The sequence below is a fragment of the Miscanthus floridulus genome, chromosome 14 (assembly GCF_019320115.1).
Source record: "Miscanthus floridulus cultivar M001 chromosome 14, ASM1932011v1, whole genome shotgun sequence".
NCBI lineage: Eukaryota > Viridiplantae > Streptophyta > Magnoliopsida > Poales > Poaceae > Miscanthus > Miscanthus floridulus.
Genome location: NC_089593.1, coordinates 12,272,309 through 12,291,348, shown reverse-complemented (window position 1 = coordinate 12,291,348; position 19,040 = coordinate 12,272,309). Strand labels below are relative to the sequence as shown.

Here is a 19,040-nt window from a genome sequence, read left to right as displayed (position 1 = left end):
CCAAACCCTCAATAGGGTGCCGCACAACCAACACAAGATGAGGATCACACAAGCCACGAGCAATCCACTAGAGTACCTTTTGGCGCTCCGCCGGGGAAAGGTCAAGAACCCCTCACAATCACCACGATCGGAGCCAGAGACAATCACCACCTCCGCTCGACAATCCTCGCTGCTCCAAGCCGTCTAGGTGGCGGCAACCACCAAGAGTAACAAGCGAAACCCGCAGCGAAACACGATCACTAAGTGCCTCTAGATGCAATCACTCAAGCAATGCACTTGGATCACTCCCAATCTCACTATGATGATGAATCAATGATGTAGATGAGTGGGAGTCCTTTGGCTAGGCTCACAAGGTTGCTATGTCAATGAAAAATGTGCAAGAGCTATCCCTTGAGCCGGCCATGGGGCTATAAATAGAGCCCCCATCAAATAGAGCCGTTATACCCCTTCACTGGGCAAAACGCGTTCTGACCGGACGCTCCAGTCGTGTTGACCGGACGCTGGACCCCAGCGTCCGGTCGCTCGCAGACGACCACGTGTCCTGATTCCAACGGTCACTTGACCTGACCGGACGCTCCGGTATAAACTGACCGGACGCTGAAGGCCCAGCGTCCGATCGTTTCCAGTAAGCTCCCGAGCATGACCGGACGCGTCCGGTCGAATGCGATCGGACGCAGCCAGCGTCCGGTCACATTCCAGCTACTGTGACACCGTATGTCAGCGCGACCGGACGCAGCCTGCCAGCGTCCGGTGCATTCAGATCCAGCGTCCGGTCGGTTGACCGACGCTGGCATCTTTGTGACCAACTTGTTTTCACTTCTAACTTCTTCACCCTTGCTCCAATGAGCCAATCACCAAGAATTTTGCATCCGGCGCAATAGAAAATAGACATTTCATTTTTCCAAAAGCGCCGAATCCCGCCTCGCAAGCTCGGCGGGAGGGAGAGAGGGACCCAAACCCATCTCAACCCTGCAAGCACCTTGTGCACAAGTGTTAGCAAACTTTCACAAATATTATCAAGGGTGTTAGCACTCCACTAGATCCTAAATGCATATGCAATGAGTTAGAGCATCTAGTGGCACTTTGATAACCGCATTCCGATACGAGTTTCACCCCTCTTAATAGTACGGCTATCAAACCTAAATGTGATCACACTCTCTAAGTGTCTTGATCACCAAAACAAAATAGCTCCTATGGTTTATACCTTTGCCTTGAGCTTTTTGTTTTTCTCTTTCTTCTCTTCAAGTTTAAGCCCTTGATCATCTCCATGCTATCACCATTGTCATGCTATGATCTTCATTAGCTTCTTCTACTTGAAGTGTGCTACCTATGTCATGATCACTTGATAAACTAGGTTAGCACTTAGGGTTTCATCAATTCACCAAAACCAAACTAGAGCTTTCAAGGTGGCCTTGCTCGTGTGCCGCCGCTAGCACCACATCGACGCGCTCTCGTGCAAGCACGTCACCGTCTGCTTCTGCTATGCTATGGAGCCCACGCGGCTGCTCGCCAGGTTCCCGCGGCTCGAGTGTGCCACCGCTGGCACCACATCGACGCGCTCTCGCGCAAGCACGTCACCGTCGGCTTCTGCTACGTCGTGGACCACTACGAGTTTCAGGGCCAGAAGGTGGGAAAGGCACGCGAAGAAGGACTCCGCGGGAAAGGCGTCTTCACGCGTGGTTTCATCCGCGTAGAGTTAGGCGGAAGGGGAGGAATTTCTCGAGTCCTAAAAGATTAGGAGTAAATATTAGGAGTTGTTGTAGAGAATTTTTCCCATCTTAAAAACAAGGATTAGGAAAATATTTAGGAAACTCTGGGAGATGCTCTTATTGCCGCTGGCAAGGCCTGCAGCTGCGTAAAGCGTAACTGCCAGCCCACCGCCCACACCAATTCCATCCGTGTGACCAGCAAATCTCTGTCACACAAGTTGTCGGGTTCATAAACCCGGGGTCCTTCGGGGACCGGCTTCCACGCCCAGGCTCGGCCCAGGAAAACAACATGTAGTTCATGAGTCGGCCCAAGAGTCTAAAACACAACAGGCCGGAAGGGCAGTCCGGTCGCCGACCAAAAGGTCTACCCAAAAGAACAAGCACCCGCTCGTCAACTTCTTCGGCCCACCTCTCCGATCAGAGCACTCGCTTCGGGCACCAGCCGCCTCCGAGCGGTCTCTCCAATCGGAAGGCCTGGCCCAAAACGCTGCTTCCTACTCCGACCCCGCGACTCCGACCCCGCGACCGGGGCTCGTGGGAACCCTGCTCACCGCCCTTCTCCGACCGGCGCGCTCAGAGCCGACTGGAGCCATCCGACCGGAGGCGCCCCGTTCGGTAGGAACCAGAAGACGTGCGAAGAAAGGCAAGGCAAGGCTCACAAGTCAAAACCACTGTACCAGGGACCATACCCTGCATGAAACAGTACTCTGCAGCCACCCTGACATAATCAGTATTATAGGCGCTGACATCTCTCCCTACAGTATTGTAGGAGCCGCTAAAACTCCCATACGGTAAGCTCCCCGCGTGTCTCTAGACATCGATCGCAGTATGGGCACCAGGATTTGCCGTACCGGGTGAACATAGCGCGGCTCCTCACATGCCACTAGGCATCAAATAATATTTGTAGGTACCGGCGTCCATCCTTCCCGAAGAAGATAGCCCGACCTCCCATACGCATCTGACATTCTACAGCGACATCAATAGTGTTGGGGGCGCCTACCATTATCCAAACTTCATCAGCGTGGGCAACAAGGCTTAGGAACATCCGTACTCTCTCCCTCTCACCTGTAAAGCCATCTCCTTTATCTATAAAAGGGGATGCGCTCCCTCCAACAAAGGGGAGGTCGACTTCTTCAAGTTCAGACTCACTAGATCGATAGCTCACAACCCCTCAAGCACACGCTTGGACTTCTAGCTCATAGCGGAGTTCCGGTCACCCTCGGCCCTTCCGGTCGGACCTGACCGGGCCTCTTGAACACCCCTCCTTTCTCCTTCTTGTTTGTAACCCCACTACAGACTTCGAGCACCTGGGCTCAGAAATAAAGTCGCCGACCGACCCTGACTGGATGTAGGGCATGTTGCCTGAACCAGTATACACTCGGCAAACCCATTTGCCGGCACAGGAGCTCCAAACCATCCCCATCACCTGGCCATTCGCGGTCTGGGGCCTCGACATGGTAGGACCCCTCAAAAAGGCCCCAGGCGGCTTCACTCACCTACTTGTAGCAATCGACAAATTCACCAAGTGGATAGAGGCCAAACCCATCACCAACGTCCGGTCGGAGGAGGCAGTCAAATTCTTCCTCGACATCATCTACCAGTTCGGTGTTCCTAACTGTATCATCACTGACCACGGGACCAACTTCACCGAAAAAAAGTTCCTAGACTTCAGCAACGGATACGGTATCAGGGTCGACTGGGCTTCGGTCGGATATCCACGAACTAACGATCGGGTCGAACGTGCCAATGGCATGGTCCTCCAAGGACTTAAGTCGCGCATCTTCAACCAACTCAATAAGTACGCTGGGCATTGGGTAGCAGAGGTTCCAGCGATCCTCTGAGCCTAAGAATGACCCCAAACCGATCCACGGGATTCACATCCTTCTTCCTGGCCTACGGGGCTGAGGCAGTATTGCCCTCCGACCTCGACCACGATGCACCGAGAGTGAAGGCTTTCGACCGCAACCGAGCCACGAAAGCTCAACAAGACGCGGTCGACCTACTCAAAGAGGCCCGCGAAACGGCCATCATCCGCTCCGCTCGCTACCAACAAACCCTCCGCAGGTACCATGAAAGGAAGATTAGGGGAAGGATACTCGAAGTCGGCGATCTCATGCTCTGGAGGACCCAATCAACGAAGGAAAAGCACAAGCTCTCACCACCATGGGAAGGGTCCTATATGGTGATCGAAGTAATCCGACCAGGCACCTACCGACTAGAGGACAACAACGACAACGCTCTCACCAACACTTGGAACATTGAACAGCTATGCCGTTTTTCCCCTAAATATGGTCTAAACCGTTTTTTAGTTAGAACATGCTCCCAAGAGAGCACCCCTACCCGAAACACTTTTGGTCTGGGTCGCTCGGGGGCTCCATAAGGGTACAATATTGTATATTACCTCTTTTCTTTTGTCATCACATAACAAACAACTTTGTCCCCGAACGGAAACACATTCCATGTCCTTAATTACCCTACGTAACTATGTTCTTACTACGAACCGAACGCACCCCGCCTTTTCCCTATGAACGCGAGCAGTCGAGCCCCACAGGCCACGCCCTGGACTCCCAAGGTCGCACCCTACGGGACAAATGGGCAGGTACGAGAGAGAAAGGGTAAGAACAAAGGTTATGCTAGGATGTAAATAGGGAAAGCGTATCATGGTTCTGTCACAAGGACATTACTGATGTATTCATTAAATACAAAAAATTGTTCACACGGGGACTCACCCACAAACTTAACTTTTACATTTTCTACTACTGCAAATACCACTACGACCGCCAAGGACCCGCTCGGTTCTGCTCCCTCGGCTTCGGCAAGCACAAACGAATACCTCAAGGGCGTCGCACCCATAGATGTTCAGTAGGAGAACAGGGGATCAAGGTCCCGGTCAGACATTTCCAACTAAAGCCCTCTATTTCATTACAAATCATTCATACATCCATATGTGCATTCATCTCATACGCCTGAACCCCCCGGACGGTTAGGGCATGAACCACCCGGGGGCTCGGGAACTAAGCATCGCACGTGCAGCGAAATGCACCAAAATGCTTCGTGTTGCACCATGAAGCGGCGGTTGCCTCATTCAACATGAGCAAACAATAGAGCCAGGGGAGAAAACCGTAGATGAGCACCGTGCGGCCTTCGCCTGGTCTAGCAAACCGGGTCATCTCAACCTTCTCGTTCGATCCTGAACCTCTCGCCAAGGCCATAGAATCTCCATCGAGGGGAGGCCACTAGGCCACCCAGGTCGGTCTCCGAAACGACCTAGGCATCTACCGGGTTGCAAGTAAAGGAGTAGTGGAATGCCACAAGAGGGCTATGCCGACCCTGTCACAAACGACGGACCCGGATTCCGCTCGATCACACCTGTTAGAGAGCTCACCGAGCTAGTCTTCGAGCCCGAGCGATCGGGACAAGCGACGAAACTCAGCCCCTCCGGTTGTGAGGAACCAGATGGGGTAGCGCAAAACAACTCACATCGACCCCCACGAATGCCCGACAAGGCTCGGGGGCTGAAATGCCAAAAACCATGGGACCGTGGCTCCAAACTCGCGTCGACAAGATCTATGACATCCGGCTATGGCTTGGGACCGCCACTCCGAACTTGCGTAACAGCTTCACTTCTGACTGCGCTACAAAAAAAATCCAGGGACCGCGACTCCGAACTCGCGTAACAGCTTCACTTCCGACTGCACTACAAAAAAATCCGGGGACCGCGACTCCGAACTCGCGTAACAGCTTCACTTTCGACTGCGCTACAAAAAATCCGGGGACCGCGACTCTGAACTCGTGTAATACCTTCACTTCCGACAAAAACCCTGGGACCGTGACCCCGAACTCGCGTCGACGCGATCTACGACATCCGGCTATGGCCTGGGACCGCGACTCCAAACTCGCATAACGGCTTCACTACCGACTGCACTCCAAGAAACCCTGGCCAGGGACCACAACTCCGAACTCGCGTAAAAACTAACTGAAGTAACTACCAAACTAAGCTTCCTCGCCCGATCCCCGGCGCGCACCGACGCCGGGATCAGTAAGTTCTGTCTCGATCCAATCCCCGCGCCTAAAAATGCCTCGGCTGCACAAACGACGCCGTGGTTAAACAAAATTCCATCTCAAAACTAAAAACACGCACACCCGCTGAGACAACACCCCCCAGATGGTTCTGCCCGAACCACCCGAGGGCACGGGGGCTACACCCACGGGTGCGCTCGCGCGTACCCACCAACACGACACAAAACCTCTCCCGCAGACAACGCAGAAAACCCCCCAGCCGGTTCCGCCCGAACCGCTTGGGGGCTACACCCGCGGGTGCGCTCACGCGCACCCGCTGGCAAGACAAAAAATCCCCCGGACGATTTGGCTCAAATCGCCCGGGGGCTCCTGTCGGGTTCATAAACCCGGGGTCCCTCGGGGACCGGCTTCTACGTCCGGGCTCGGCCCAGGAAAACAACATGTAGTTCATGAGTCGGCCCAAGAGTCTAAAACACAACGGGCCGGAAGGGCAGTCCGGTCGCCGACCGGAAGGTCTACCCAAAAGAACAAGCACCCGCTCGTCAACTTCTTCGGCCCACCTCTCCGACCGGAGCACTCACTTCGGGCACCAACCGCCTCCGAGCGGTCTCTCCAATCGGAAGGCCTGGCCCAAAACGCTGCTTCCTACTCCGACCCCGCGACTCCGACCCCGCGATCGGAGCTCGTGGGAACCCTGCTCACCGCCCTTCTCCGACCGGCGTGCTCAGAGCCGACTGGAGCCATCCGACCGGAGGCGCCCCGTTCGGTAGGAACCAGAAGACGTGCGGAGAAAGGCAAGGCAAGGCTCATAAGTCAAAACCACTATACCAGGGACCATACCCTGCACGAAACAGTACTCTACAGCCACCCTGACACAAACAGTATTGTAGGCGCTGACATCTCCCCCTACAGTATTGTAGGGGCCGCTAAAACTCCCATACGGTAAGCCCCCCACGTGTCTCTGGATATCGATCGCAGTATGGACACCAGGATTTGCCGTACCGGATGAACATAGCGCGGCTCCTCACATGCCACTAGGCATCAAATAATATTTGTAGGTACCGACGTCCATCCTTCCCGAAGAAGATAGCTCGACCTTCCGTGCGCATCTGACATTCTACAGCGACATCAACAGTGTTGGGGGCGCCTACCATTATCCAATCTTCATCAGCGTGGGCAATAAGACTTAGAAACATCCGTATCTCTTTCTCTCACCTATAAAGCCATCCCCTTTATCTATAAAAGAGGATGCGCTCCCTCCAACAAAGGGGAGGTCGACTTCTTCGAGTTCAGACTCACTAGATCGATGACTCACAACCCCTTCTAGCTCATAGCGGAGTTCCAGTCGCCCTCGGCCCTTCCGGTCGGACCTAACCGGCCTCTTGAACACCCCTCCTTTCTCTTTCTCGTTTGTAACCCCACTACAGACTTCAAGCACCTAGACTTAGGAATAAAATCACCGACCAACCCCGACTGGATATAGGGCACGTTACCTGAACCAGTATAGATCATATGTCATTGAGTGCTAGACCACCTTCGATCACAACATACAACAAAACTATAAATATTCACTAGTTAGTCACTTTCTGCACCGACACAAATACTCTAAGGAACAAGCTACAATTTTTTTTATCCATCGGCAGCCATCAATATTTATAAATCAGTCACGGTAACCCTGCGATCAAAACAGTAGTTGCTTTTTGATCCATAGCTACAGCTGATTTTACACCTGAATTCTGAGAGAAAAGCGAATAGTGTGCAGATGTCAACAAAAAAAAAAGGTATCAACCGAAACAAATGTAGTGATGAAGCATGCTATATAAAACTGTTCATTCAAGTCAGCAGCCGCAAGTCATTATGCCGAACCGACGCAAGAGAAACATCAAACATTCGAGTAGCTTTCCAAGTGACAATAAAACCGTTCAGCAAACTCAACTGTCAACAGTTAGCTCAACTAACAGGGAAGAAGACGGTTCAGTTAGCATGCCCATCGCACTTCTTTTGCAACCAAATTGTCACACAACTTTAAAACTCCCAAAGTAATGTTACATGATCTGCCCCGCAAAACAAGCACACTGACAACACAGACAAGCTTACTTCTATCTGTAAATTACTTTCTTGGCTTTCAGCTGTATAGCCTGTATGAGGTACTGGGTTACCCCAAACAATGTAGATTAACTCGGTAGAAATGTGAGTTTCTATAATGCAGCCGTCCTTGGCTTTCAGCTGCATAGCCTGTATGAAGTACTGGATTACCCCAAACAGAGGATCCCCAGTTCAACATGGAGCGGTTCGAGCCCTTCCTCTTCCAACAAGGAAAGGGCTGCCAGGCCATAGTAAGAATGGTAGATGTCTGGTATCCGATCATCTGGGAATTTTGTGAAGCCTCCATACTGTTGCAACAGTGAACCAAAACATACCCTGAGTTATCTGAGAATGTGAATATGTGATTAAGCTGATAGAAGAGATTTGAGGTCAATTACAGGTGACTGGCAGGTGAGCAAAAATTCCCGTAGAGCACAGCGATCGATCAAGTGATAAGCACCCAAGATCTTCAAGACACCTCCAACCCTGTACAGTGAAATTAAAAGCAAGAAAATTACTCAGGTCTTGTTCACTTGTCAGATAACTAGTACAGAGATTGCAAAAATTTACCAAAAAGCATAGCAGGTATCACTGGGCTTGTTTCTTCTCCCTTGAAACCCTCCATTACTCACTTGTCTCTACACAAGTAATAGAGAAATCAGTTTGTAAGGTTTATTCTGCTTATTTGATTTCAGATAGATGCTAACATGAATGGAAATGTGTAGCATAATATTCAGATGCATAGAAATACTACATTTATCCAGCATGGGTAAAGAAAAAAAAATGGTATGTTTATGTAGTAGATAAAAAAATTTCTTATTGTTACAGAATCACATAAGAGGGCAATCTCGATGGCTAATTGCGGAGACATGGTTGAGCACAAGTTCAACCTGAAGACACCATTCGAGGAGCATGCATATGTTGATGGACGAAGAATCTCTTATGTTAGATGCCAAATCAACTTGAATGAAGCCCATTAGATGGAGAGCCGCAACAGCACAAAAAGTTCCTCCACCTGACTCGCTAACACAAAGACAAGCAATGAGAACCTAAAACCCATTGCTCAGTGGCAACCAAAAATTAAGTTCTCCAAATGAAGCTGATAAAGTAGGCAAAGTATAACACATCAAATGAAATTGCTTACCATGAGATTCAGAACCAGGAACCATACCAAAGCCGCCATCATATGACTGCATATGATAACAACAAAAATTAGGCAATAGGCATTGCAGCTGTATGTATCTCAATGCAAAATGTGGTGCATTCTAAATTTTCGTAAATCAACCTGGCAGTTAAGAATGTATTCCTTTGCCTTTAACTTGTCCATTCCTGTCCAGTCATCTAGCATTGAGCAGATTGCAGCTGCAAAGACACATCATATGCACCAAGTTAGATCAATAAAGAAATCAAATTATACTAATGTACATAAAGGACAGTGCTCCTTGATGGATAAGTCTCATGTGTGGCTGGTCTTTGTGGGGCTATGATGCTCACATGGTCATGGTCCTTGTGGCTGTTTTTCTGTTTTTAGGACAGCATCTTAGACTAGAGGACAGCATCTTAGAGGACAGCATCTTAGACTAGAGGACAGCATCTTAGCTAGGACAGCATATTAGCATCTTAGACTAGCATCTTAGACTAGCATCTTGGCATATGCTTGGCTGGCTAGCAGCCTATAAATATGTAACCCCAACCCCTCAGGTTGGTATGGCATTTGTGTGAGCTTGTGTGAGAAATAGACAAGAAAATTGCCCCAACTCCTAGTGTCATCCTCTCTCGATGAGAGTAAGAATTCTCCTACTACCAAGAGTGAGAATTCAGCGACTAACAACTGGTATCAGAGCCGTATTATCCTGTAGCCTGAGCATCTCTTGCTCATCTTCTCTCCCAGCCCCACAACAGCCCCAGCCCCAGCTGTTGGCAGCAGCAGCTCCTCCGGCCGCTCCTGTTCACTCCTCTCCCAGCTCGTCTGAAGCAGCCCTCTCCCCACGCAGCAGCCCCCCGGTAGCGCGTCATGTCCGCAGGGCAGTCTCAGCGCTCGGTCGCCTCGAGCACGCGGCGTCGGCAGGAGGCCGAACTTGCCGCGGCAGAGGAACGCGAGCGAGCGGCGGCAGAGACCGCTGCAGCGGCGGCAAGGGCGTCGAGGCTAGCAGCGGCGGAGCTGGCAGCAGCCAGAGCGGAGGCGGAAGCAGCGGCGGCGGCGAATGCAGCGCGTGCGGCGGCGGCGGAGGTCGAGGCTCTGCGCGGCAGCATCGGCAGCTCCATTTCCGCTGACGACACCGCCGACGCGGACCTCGAGCTGCTAGAGAGGGAGGCAGCGCGAGCGCGGGCGGCGCAGTGGACAGCCGCGCACGTACACGAGCGTGGCGGCAGCCCAGACAGGCGCGGACGCGCTGGCGGCGCTCCTGGAGGAGGCGCGCACGGCGGTGGCGCTCCTGGGGCGGCCGCGCACGCCCACGAGCGCGGCGGCAGCCCAGACAGGCGCGGACGCGCCGGTGGCGCTCCTAGAGGAGGCGCGCACGGCAACGGTGGCGGACGGGTCGATGGAGAGCGCGGCCTTCACAGGCAGCGTGGCTCTCTCTCCCCGGATCGGTACCGACGGGTCGATGGAGAGCGCGGCCTTCACAGGCAGCATGGCTCTCTCTCCCCGGATCGGTACCGTGGTCACCACGGGCTCCAGGCTGTTGTCAGGGACGTCGGTCCCGGCGGTGGGTGGCCTACCCTCACCAAGACCAACTACGTCGAGTGGGCTGCGGTGATGAGGGTAAAGCTCCAGGTGCGGCACATGTGGGAGGCAGTCCGGTACGGCGACGTCGACTACGACCTAGATCGACGGGCGCTGGATGCTCTCATCGCTGCAGTCCCGCCCGAGATGCAGTTCTCGCTTACCAGCAAGCGGACTGCCAAGGAGGCTTGGGACGCCATCGCTGCGGCACGCATCGGCAGCGACCGCGCCCGCAAGTCCACACTGCAAGCACTTCGCAAGGAGTGGGAGAACCTGGCCTTCAAGCCAGGTGAGGACGTTGATGACTTTGCTCTCCGTCTCAATACTCTGTTGCAGAAGATGGTGCAGTTCGGCGACGACACCTACGGCGAGGAGAGAGCTGTCGAAAAGCTCTTCCGCTGCGTCCCCGAGAAGTACAAGCAGATGACTCGCTCGATCGAGTCTCTGCTGGATCTCTCCACGATGTCGATCGAGGAGGCGATAGGTCGCCTCAAGGTCGTCGACAGCGATGAGCCACAGTCCCTCTCGGGGCCCATCACCACTGGCGGGAAGCTCCTTCTCACTCGGGAGCAGTGGCTTGCCAGCCAAGGTGACCGGAGGAAGGGGGAGCCTTCTTCCGCGACAGGCGGCCGCAAGCGTGGCAAGCCGCGCAAGGCGCGCAGAGACGCCCAGGCCGGGGCGCGAGGACGTGCCGAGGGTGATGCCCGCGGAGGCGCCCAGGGCGGCGCCGCCGGCAGGCACAAGCCGGCACGAGACGACACCTGCCGCAACTGCGGCCAGCTTGGCCATTGGGCCAAGGACTGTCGACAGCCACGACGCGGCCAGGCCCACGTCGCACAGGCGGAGGAGGAGCCGGCTCTGTTCATGGCACATGCCAGCATCGAGCTACCTCCAGCGGCACCGGCCGCAGCGGCTCTCCTCCACCTTGACGAGCCAAAAGCACACGCCCTCCTCGGCGACAGCTCCGGCAACGACAAGACTGACGGGTGGTGCCTCGACACCGGCGCCACCCATCACATGACCGGTCGACGGGAGTTCTTCACCGAGCTTGACTCTAGCGTCCGAGGCTCCGTCAAGTTTGGGGATGCCTCCGGCGTGGAGATCAAGGGCGTCGGCTCCATCATCTTCACCGCCGTGTCTGGTGAGCACAGGCTGCTCACCGGAGTCTACTACATCCCCGCGTTGAGGAACTCCATCATCAGCTTGGGACAGCTGGATGAGAACGGTTCGCGCGTGGTGGTTGAGGACGGAGTCATGAGGATTTGGGATCGTCGCCGTCGCCTTCTTGCCAAGGTATCCAGAAGCGCAAATCGACTCTACGTCCTTAACGTGCAGGTGGCACAACCCCTCTGTCTCGCTGCTCGTCGGGACGACGAGGCGTGGCAGTGGCACGAGCGTTTCGGGCACCCTCACTTTGAGGCCCTGAAGCGGCTCAGTGCCACGGAGATGGTGCGAGGCCTGCCGTGCCTCGACCATGTGGAGCAGCTCTGCGACGTCTGCGTGTTGACGAAGCAGAGGCGACTCCCCTTTCCCCAGCGGGCGAGCTTTCGAGCCAAGGAGAGGCTCGAGCTCGTGCACGGGGACTTGTGTGGCCCGGTGACACCGGCCACACCGGGAGGACGACGCTACTTCCTGCTGCTCGTCGACGACCTCTCCCGCTACATGTGGGTGATGGTCCTCGGCAGCAAGGGAGAGGCTGCGGACGCCATCAGACGCGTGCAGGCTGCTGCGGAGGCGGAGTGCGGCCGCAAGCTGCGCGTGCTGCGCACCGACAACGGCGGCGAATTCACGGCGGCTGAATTCGCGTCGTACTGCGCTGACGAGGGCATTCAGCGCCACTACTCCGCGCCGTACAGCCCGCAGCAAAACGGCGTCGTCGAGCGGCGCAACCAGACGGTTGTGGGGATGGCTCGGGCCCTCCTCAAGCAGAGGGGGATGCCGGCTATCTTCTGGGGAGAGGCGGTGGTGACGGCCGTCTACATCCTCAACCGCTCGCCTACCAAGGCGCTCGACGGCAGGACGCCGTACGAGGCTTGGCATGGGCGCAAGCCGGCGGTCTCCCACTTGCGGGTCTTCGGCTGCCTCGCATTCGCCAAGGAGCTTGGCCACATCAGCAAGCTCGACGACAGGAGCACTCCGGGAGTGTTCATCGGCTACGCGGAGGGCTCGAAGGCCTACCGCATCCTCGACCCGAAGACACAGCGTGTGCGCACGGCGCGCGACGTTGTGTTCGACGAAGGGCGAGGATGGGCGTGGGACAAGGCAGTGGACGACGGCTCAGCTCCGACGTACGACTTCACTGTCGAGTACGTCCACTTCGAGGGAACTGGGGGAGTAGGCAGTTCTTCTTCGGCAAGCGCGTCTACCCCAGTCTCCGAGCCTCCACCGACCCCGGCACCTGCTACTCCGACAGCACCACGCTCTCCAGCCAGGACCTCGGCTGCGATGAGCTCTTCGCCGGCTCCACCACAGCCGGCAACGCCACGCACTCCAGCACCGACAGGCACCACTCCGGGCACGTCTACTCCACCACCAGCTCGTGTCGAGCACGGCCCGGTTGAGCTCGCTACTCCGCTCTCTCACGACGAGGAGCGCGTCGACGCGTACCACGACGGTGAGCCGTTGCGGTACCGTACGGTGGAGAACCTTCTCGGCGACCAGCCGGTGCCGGGACTGGTGCCTCACGACCTGGAGGACCTGGAGGCGCAGTTGCACCTTGCGTGTGACGACGGCGAGCCTCGGTCGTTCGCAGAGGCCGAGAGACACGCGGCATGGCGCGCCGCGATGCAGTTGGAGATGGATGCGGTTGAGAAGAACCGCACCTGGGAGCTTGCTGACCTTCCTCGTGGTCATCGCGCAATCACCCTTAAGTGGGTGTACAAGCTGAAGAGGGATGAAGCCGGTGCCATCGTCAAGCACAAGGCTCGCTTGGTGGCACGAGGTTTCGTGCAGCAGGAGGGGGTCGACTTCGACGACGCCTTTGCTCCCGTGGCACGGATGGAGTCCGTGCGACTCCTCCTTGCGCTAGCTGCCCAGGAGGGCTGGCGTGTTCATCACATGGACGTCAAGTCGGCGTTCCTTAACGGCGACTTGAAGGAGGAGGTCTACGTGCACCAGCCGCCGGGATTTGCGATCCCCGGCAAGGAGGGCAAGGTGCTCCGCCTGCGCAAGGCCCTCTATGGCTTGCGGCAGGCACCGAGGGCGTGGAATGCCAAGCTGGATTCCACGCTAAAGGGGATGGGCTTCGAGCAAAGCCCGCACGAGGCGGCCATCTACCGACGGGGCAATGGAGGTAATGCCCTGCTGGGGGTGTCTACGTCGACGACTTGGTGATCACCGGCACCAAGGATGCGGAGGTGGCGGCATTCAAGGAAGAGATGAAGGCCACCTTCCAGATGAGTGACCTGGGGCCTCTCTCCTTCTACCTGGGAATCGAGGTACACCAGGATGACTCTGGGATCACGCTTCGACAGACCGCCTACGCCAAGCGCGTCGTTGAGCTAGCTGGGCTCACCGACTGCAACCCAGCTCTCACTCCGATGGAGGAGAGGTTGAAGCTGAGCCGCGACAGCACGACGGAGGAGGTGGACGCTACGCAGTACCGGCGTCTTGTGGGGAGCCTTCGCTACCTCGCCCACACACGGCCGGACTTGGCATTCTCCGTCGGCTACGTTAGTCGGTTCATGCAGCGACCGACGACGGAGCACCAGCAGGCTGTGAAGAGGATCATCCGCTACGTTGCGGGGACTCTCGACCACGGCCTCTACTACCCGAGGTGCCCTGGGGCGGCACACTTCGTCGGGTACAGCGACAGCGACCACGCCGGCGACATCGACACCAGCAAGAGCACGAGCGGGATCCTCTTCTTCCTCGGCAAGTGCCTCGTTAGCTGGCAGTCGGTCAAGCAGCAGGTGGTGGCCCTGTCCAGCTGCGAGGCCGAGTACATAGCGGCCTCCACCGCTTCGACTCAGGCGCTCTGGCTCGCTCGACTGCTTGGTGATCTCCTCGGCAGAGACACCAGAGCGGTGGAGCTCAGGGTGGACAGCAAGTCCGCTCTGGCCCTGGCAAAGAACCCCGTGTTCCACGAACGCAGCAAGCACATCCGGGTGAGGTACCACTTCATCCGAGGCTGTTTGGAGGAAGGGAGCATCAAGGCGAGCTACATCAACACCAAGGACCAGCTTGCGGACCTGCTCACCAAGCCCCTTGGGAGGATCAAGTTCCTTGAGCTCTGCTCCAGGACCGGGATGGTTCAACTCTCCCACAAGACGACGCACAAGACTTAGGGGGAGAATGATGGATAAGTCTCATGTGTGGCTGGTCTTTGTGGGGCTATGATGCTCACATGGTCATGGTCCTTGTGGCTGTTTTTCTGTTTTTAGGACAGCATCTTAGACTAGAGGACAGCATCTTAGAGGACAGCATCTTAGACTAGAGGACAGCATCTTAGCTAGGACAGCATATTAGCATCTTAGACTAGCATCTTAGACTAGCATCTTGGCATATGCTTGGCTGGCTAGCAGCCTATAAATATGTAACCCCAACCCCTCAGGTTGGTATGGCATTTGTGTGAGCTTGTGTGAGAAATAGACAAGAAAATTGCCCCAACTCCTAGTGTCATCCTCTCTCGATGAGAGTAAGAATTCTCCTACTACCAAGAGTGAGAATTCAGCGACTAACACTCCTCACCTGCACAGTATACAAAGCGAAGGTCTGTTTCTGCACCAATATGAGTAGGCATGAAACTACAAAAAGATGCTTGTCAAAAAAGCCAATGCATTAAACAGGACACAGTATTCATAAAATGGAAGTCCCCTAGGCTGACTAATAACCAACCAAAAGCTCACTGATAAGCAAGATCACATGCAACAACAGAATCTATAGCATTTGCATTTACTCATAGGCATCTTTAACATTCTGCCCGAACAGGATCACTAAGGCCGCCGAAAGTGTAAAGATATATCAGCCTGTTCGGTTGGTGCTGATACGATCGTATACGATCGTGGATTATTACTGCTGGCTGGTTTGGTGTGAGAGAAAAATATTGTTCTGGCTGGAAATTTACGATCGTTTACGACCAAGCGAACAGGTTGTATAAAGGTGGCATTTAGTAATGTATAAAGTATGTCTCAACAAGAGAACATGACTTAGGAGTAGCAACAAGTGAGCGCAATAGATGAACAAAGTAGTAATCATATAAGTTCTGGAAATCCTAATATAATTAGGGATGTGAACAATTACATGATACAAAAATCACAATGGAGCCAGTAAGGTGCGTGAAACTTTTATCTTGAACTTTAAGCAGATCTGCAGATGTGGAAGTAGAGATACTTCGAGGAACAATCTACAAGTATAATGGCCATGATATGGGAATAAATGCCTACCTTCCATCTGGTTGCTGGAGCTTTTTCAAAGATACTAGAAGTGTCTTGAAGTCAATATTTGCTAGATCGTAGCCAATAATCTTGAGGATAGCAAGGGCAGAATAAGTGCTTGCAAGATGACTAACATTGCGACAAGGATCCTGAAACAGAGCATGCTTTAATATTTGAAGCTATCACAAAACACAAACATGAAAACGTATATAAAAGGTAGAATCAGCATTGGCCACCCATACCTTCACATTAGGCAAGGGAAATTGAGTTGATCTAGAACCACAGAATCCATAGAACAACCCTAGAAACACATGAAATGTTATATAGCGAGAATATTACAGCTGGAAACAGGACCTTTAGACATCATGGTAGTTATTTTTAACATAATGTACAAGGAAACTTACCAACACCTATATCATCATTCGCCTCAGGATGAACTTGAAAAGATAAAACCCATTTGGTTATTTCATCCTTGTTAATCTAATGAGAAAAAAAAAGAGATGCACAACTTCTCAGATCACTACATTACTTCTTACTTTAGAGTCAAGGTATCAAAGAGTACTACAAGCTGCATTTCACTCCTTTAGCAGACTATGCCAAACCTGAGGCTACCCTGGTAAGCAATAAAAAGGACTAGCATAAACTTAACCGTTAACCATATAAGCAGCAGCCAACTGTAGGAAAGCATTTAGCAACTGCCCAAACTGCCTACATAGAGGCGAGCAAATTTTAGACTATGAGTGCCACTTTAAGGGTACTAGCGCCACTTGGCTACTGCACCGTCAACATCACATGGGTTTTGGGCTCCCATTTCCCTAATGACAGAAATGGAGTACTTATTTTATATGGAACAAAAACCACGGTGAACATAGTTACGACATGTACATGCCAAGAAGAGTTATAACCCCTACTAGTTTGTCGCCTCTAACCCCCTTGAGTAGATTAATGGATTAATTAATTAACAGGTCAGTTGTTAACATCACTCATAGAAACATTGAGAAGTCCACTATCCATCCATAAGTACCTGCATTTATCATCACGAATACTACTTGTGCTTACCAGCATAAATTCTTCAACTACTTTATTAATACTATACTTGCTTGCACTCATTGCCCCAACTGAACAAAATTTAATGGGATTACACAGAGGGCTAAAATTCTATCAGCTTTAGTTGTCATGAGCTTTGAATGTTCCTCTTCTTCCTCCTTATCCCAGGTGCTCCCTTACTAACCAACCTAGAATCAAAACACTACTCTTAAAATAAGTACAAATTCCCTACTTTTCCAAAGGAAATACGTGCTTACTTTTCCAAAGGAAATATGTGCTTAGAATTAGAAGTTACAATTCTATCTAATAATTCTTAAGTGCACAGATCTACTGCTGCCTATATCTATGTTATTTTTTGCATACAATTAGGGTTACACTAACTGCAATGCAGCGCCCTAACAAGTAATGAAGATCCAATTTTTGCACTGAAGCGAATCCAGAACATGACAAACCGCAGGCAGAATTATGATCAATAAAAGACACGTCGCGGCGGAGCAGGTGGGATCTTACCCGGTCGAGCTCCCGAAGAAGGGAGAGGCCACCAACGGCAAAGTAGGCGAGGGTGAGGTGGTTCACCTCCTGCGACGCGTATTCGCCGGGGAGCTCCATGGCTATGGCGTCGAAGAACGCCACGTGGTGCAGACCCTCAAAATTCCGCATCCCGTTTGCTGCCTGGGTCCGCCACGAATCGAAGGCCACACGGACACGCCCTCGTGCCCAGCTGTGCTCAAATTAAAGTGCACAAAGAATTAGCCCACATTTAGCCCATGTATTTAGCCCACAATTAGCTCATGTTTTCTTATACTAATCAGAAAGCCTAAATGTGAGCTACTTCTAGACTAATAAGAGCTAATTAGTGGTTAGAGTCCATTAGCCTTTATTAACCCATAATTAACTCATGTTTAATATATTTTCACAATGTGGGCTAATTTTTAGCCCTGAGATCCAAACATGCCCATTAGCTTTAATTTCAATTTCAGTTTAGAAATCATCTTTTGGCAAATCCAAAAAGCGGCACTAAGAGCACGCTTCAGCGCTAAGCGGACAGGTAACGCTTGGCTTTGGGGCATCAGCGCTACCAAAGCGGCGCGACCGCCTTGGTGGAGCAGCGGCTGCTGGCAGCCTTGGCGAGAGGCGGGAGGGGGAGCCGCTGACGCCGCCGCCGAGCCTGGGACTGCCGCGCCGTCGCTACCGACGAATCTCCGCAAAACGAGCTGAGAGAGAGCTGCGACTGAAAAGAAGTAGATCTCACCGGCTCCTTCTCCCTTCTCACGCGGGATGGACGCCGCTGCCCCTGGATCCACGCGCTGCGGCTCCTCCTCCCTCCTCACGCGCGTAGCCGGCGACGGAGAAGAAGCCCGGCGGCCAGGAACGACGGAGGAAGGCGGGGCGGCGATGAGAGGCGAGACGGCGCGGGAGGCAGGGCGGGAGGGGCGGAGCGGAGGACGCTCGGCGGCGCGACGGGAGGTGTGGGGCGGTGGTGGTACTCCGAGCGGGAGCGGTGGGGATGCGCGTGCGCGAGCCGCGGGATAGATCCCGGTCTCCCGACAGCGATGGGCAAAGTCTGGTCAACAGGCAGGCACCGTGAGGTCACCCTGGGCATAATTAACGACCGAAGACCGAACTGAAAACACCGAGACCGAGACTGAAAAGACCGAGACCGAAAAGTTCGGTCATGAGTTCGGTCCTGGCTCCCAACTAACCGAAGTAACCGATAGAAGTTCGGTCATATGTGTCAGTTAACCGAAGTGACCGAACTGACAGTAGTTCTTGTTCTGTACTTCTGTTATGTCATTATGTGTAATTGTGATTTGTGAGAACTGATAAAGTTGTGTGCTAGAACTTGTCATAATAATGTGTGGTTTGTTTTATATATTGTGTTGTTATTTTTTTGCCTTCAAATAGCAAGCATGCTGTTGAAAATTGCTATAGATTCTGCTATTGTTTGTGGCTGCTACTCAGGTCCGGTTAGTTCGGTCGTGACCGAGACCGAACCGAACTAACTGAGACCGAACTTCCTCGGTCTTCGTTTTTTGCAAAGACCGATCGGTCCCAGGTTTCTGATGACCGAACTGACCG

At 53.3% G+C, this 19,040-nt stretch overlaps 1 protein-coding gene across 1 annotated transcript; it reads right to left on the bottom strand.

Annotated features, from left to right (window-relative positions):
* Positions 1-7,555: 7,555 nt before the first annotated feature.
* LOC136504261 (geranylgeranyl transferase type-1 subunit beta-like) lies at positions 7,556-18,522 on the bottom strand. The gene is made up of 12 exons (XM_066499120.1): positions 18,214-18,522; positions 17,472-17,682; positions 16,319-16,394; positions 16,157-16,215; positions 15,924-16,063; positions 15,229-15,284; positions 9,100-9,176; positions 8,959-9,004; positions 8,705-8,829; positions 8,385-8,452; positions 8,213-8,300; positions 7,556-8,122 (listed from the first exon to the last, which is right to left on the bottom strand). Exons 2-12 carry the CDS (start codon positions 17,619-17,621, stop codon positions 7,982-7,984), a joined length of 1,026 nt encoding a protein of 341 aa, XP_066355217.1. The 5' UTR covers positions 17,622-17,682; positions 18,214-18,522; the 3' UTR covers positions 7,556-7,981.
* Positions 18,523-19,040: the final 518 nt, after the last annotated feature.

Excerpts from the sequence above, each read along its gene's own strand:
- LOC136504261 (XM_066499120.1), bottom strand. The coding sequence starts at position 17,621 with ATGCGGAATTTTGAGGGTCTGCACCACGTGGCGTTCTTCGACGCCATA. Across the intron at positions 16,064-16,156 it reads TTCCCTTGCCTAATGTGAAG|GATCCTTGTCGCAATGTTAG; the intron begins GTATGGGTGGCC and ends GCTCTGTTTCAG. Across the intron at positions 8,453-8,704 it reads TCCTCGAATGGTGTCTTCAG|AGACAAGTGAGTAATGGAGG; the intron begins GTTGAACTTGTG and ends TTACTTGTGTAG.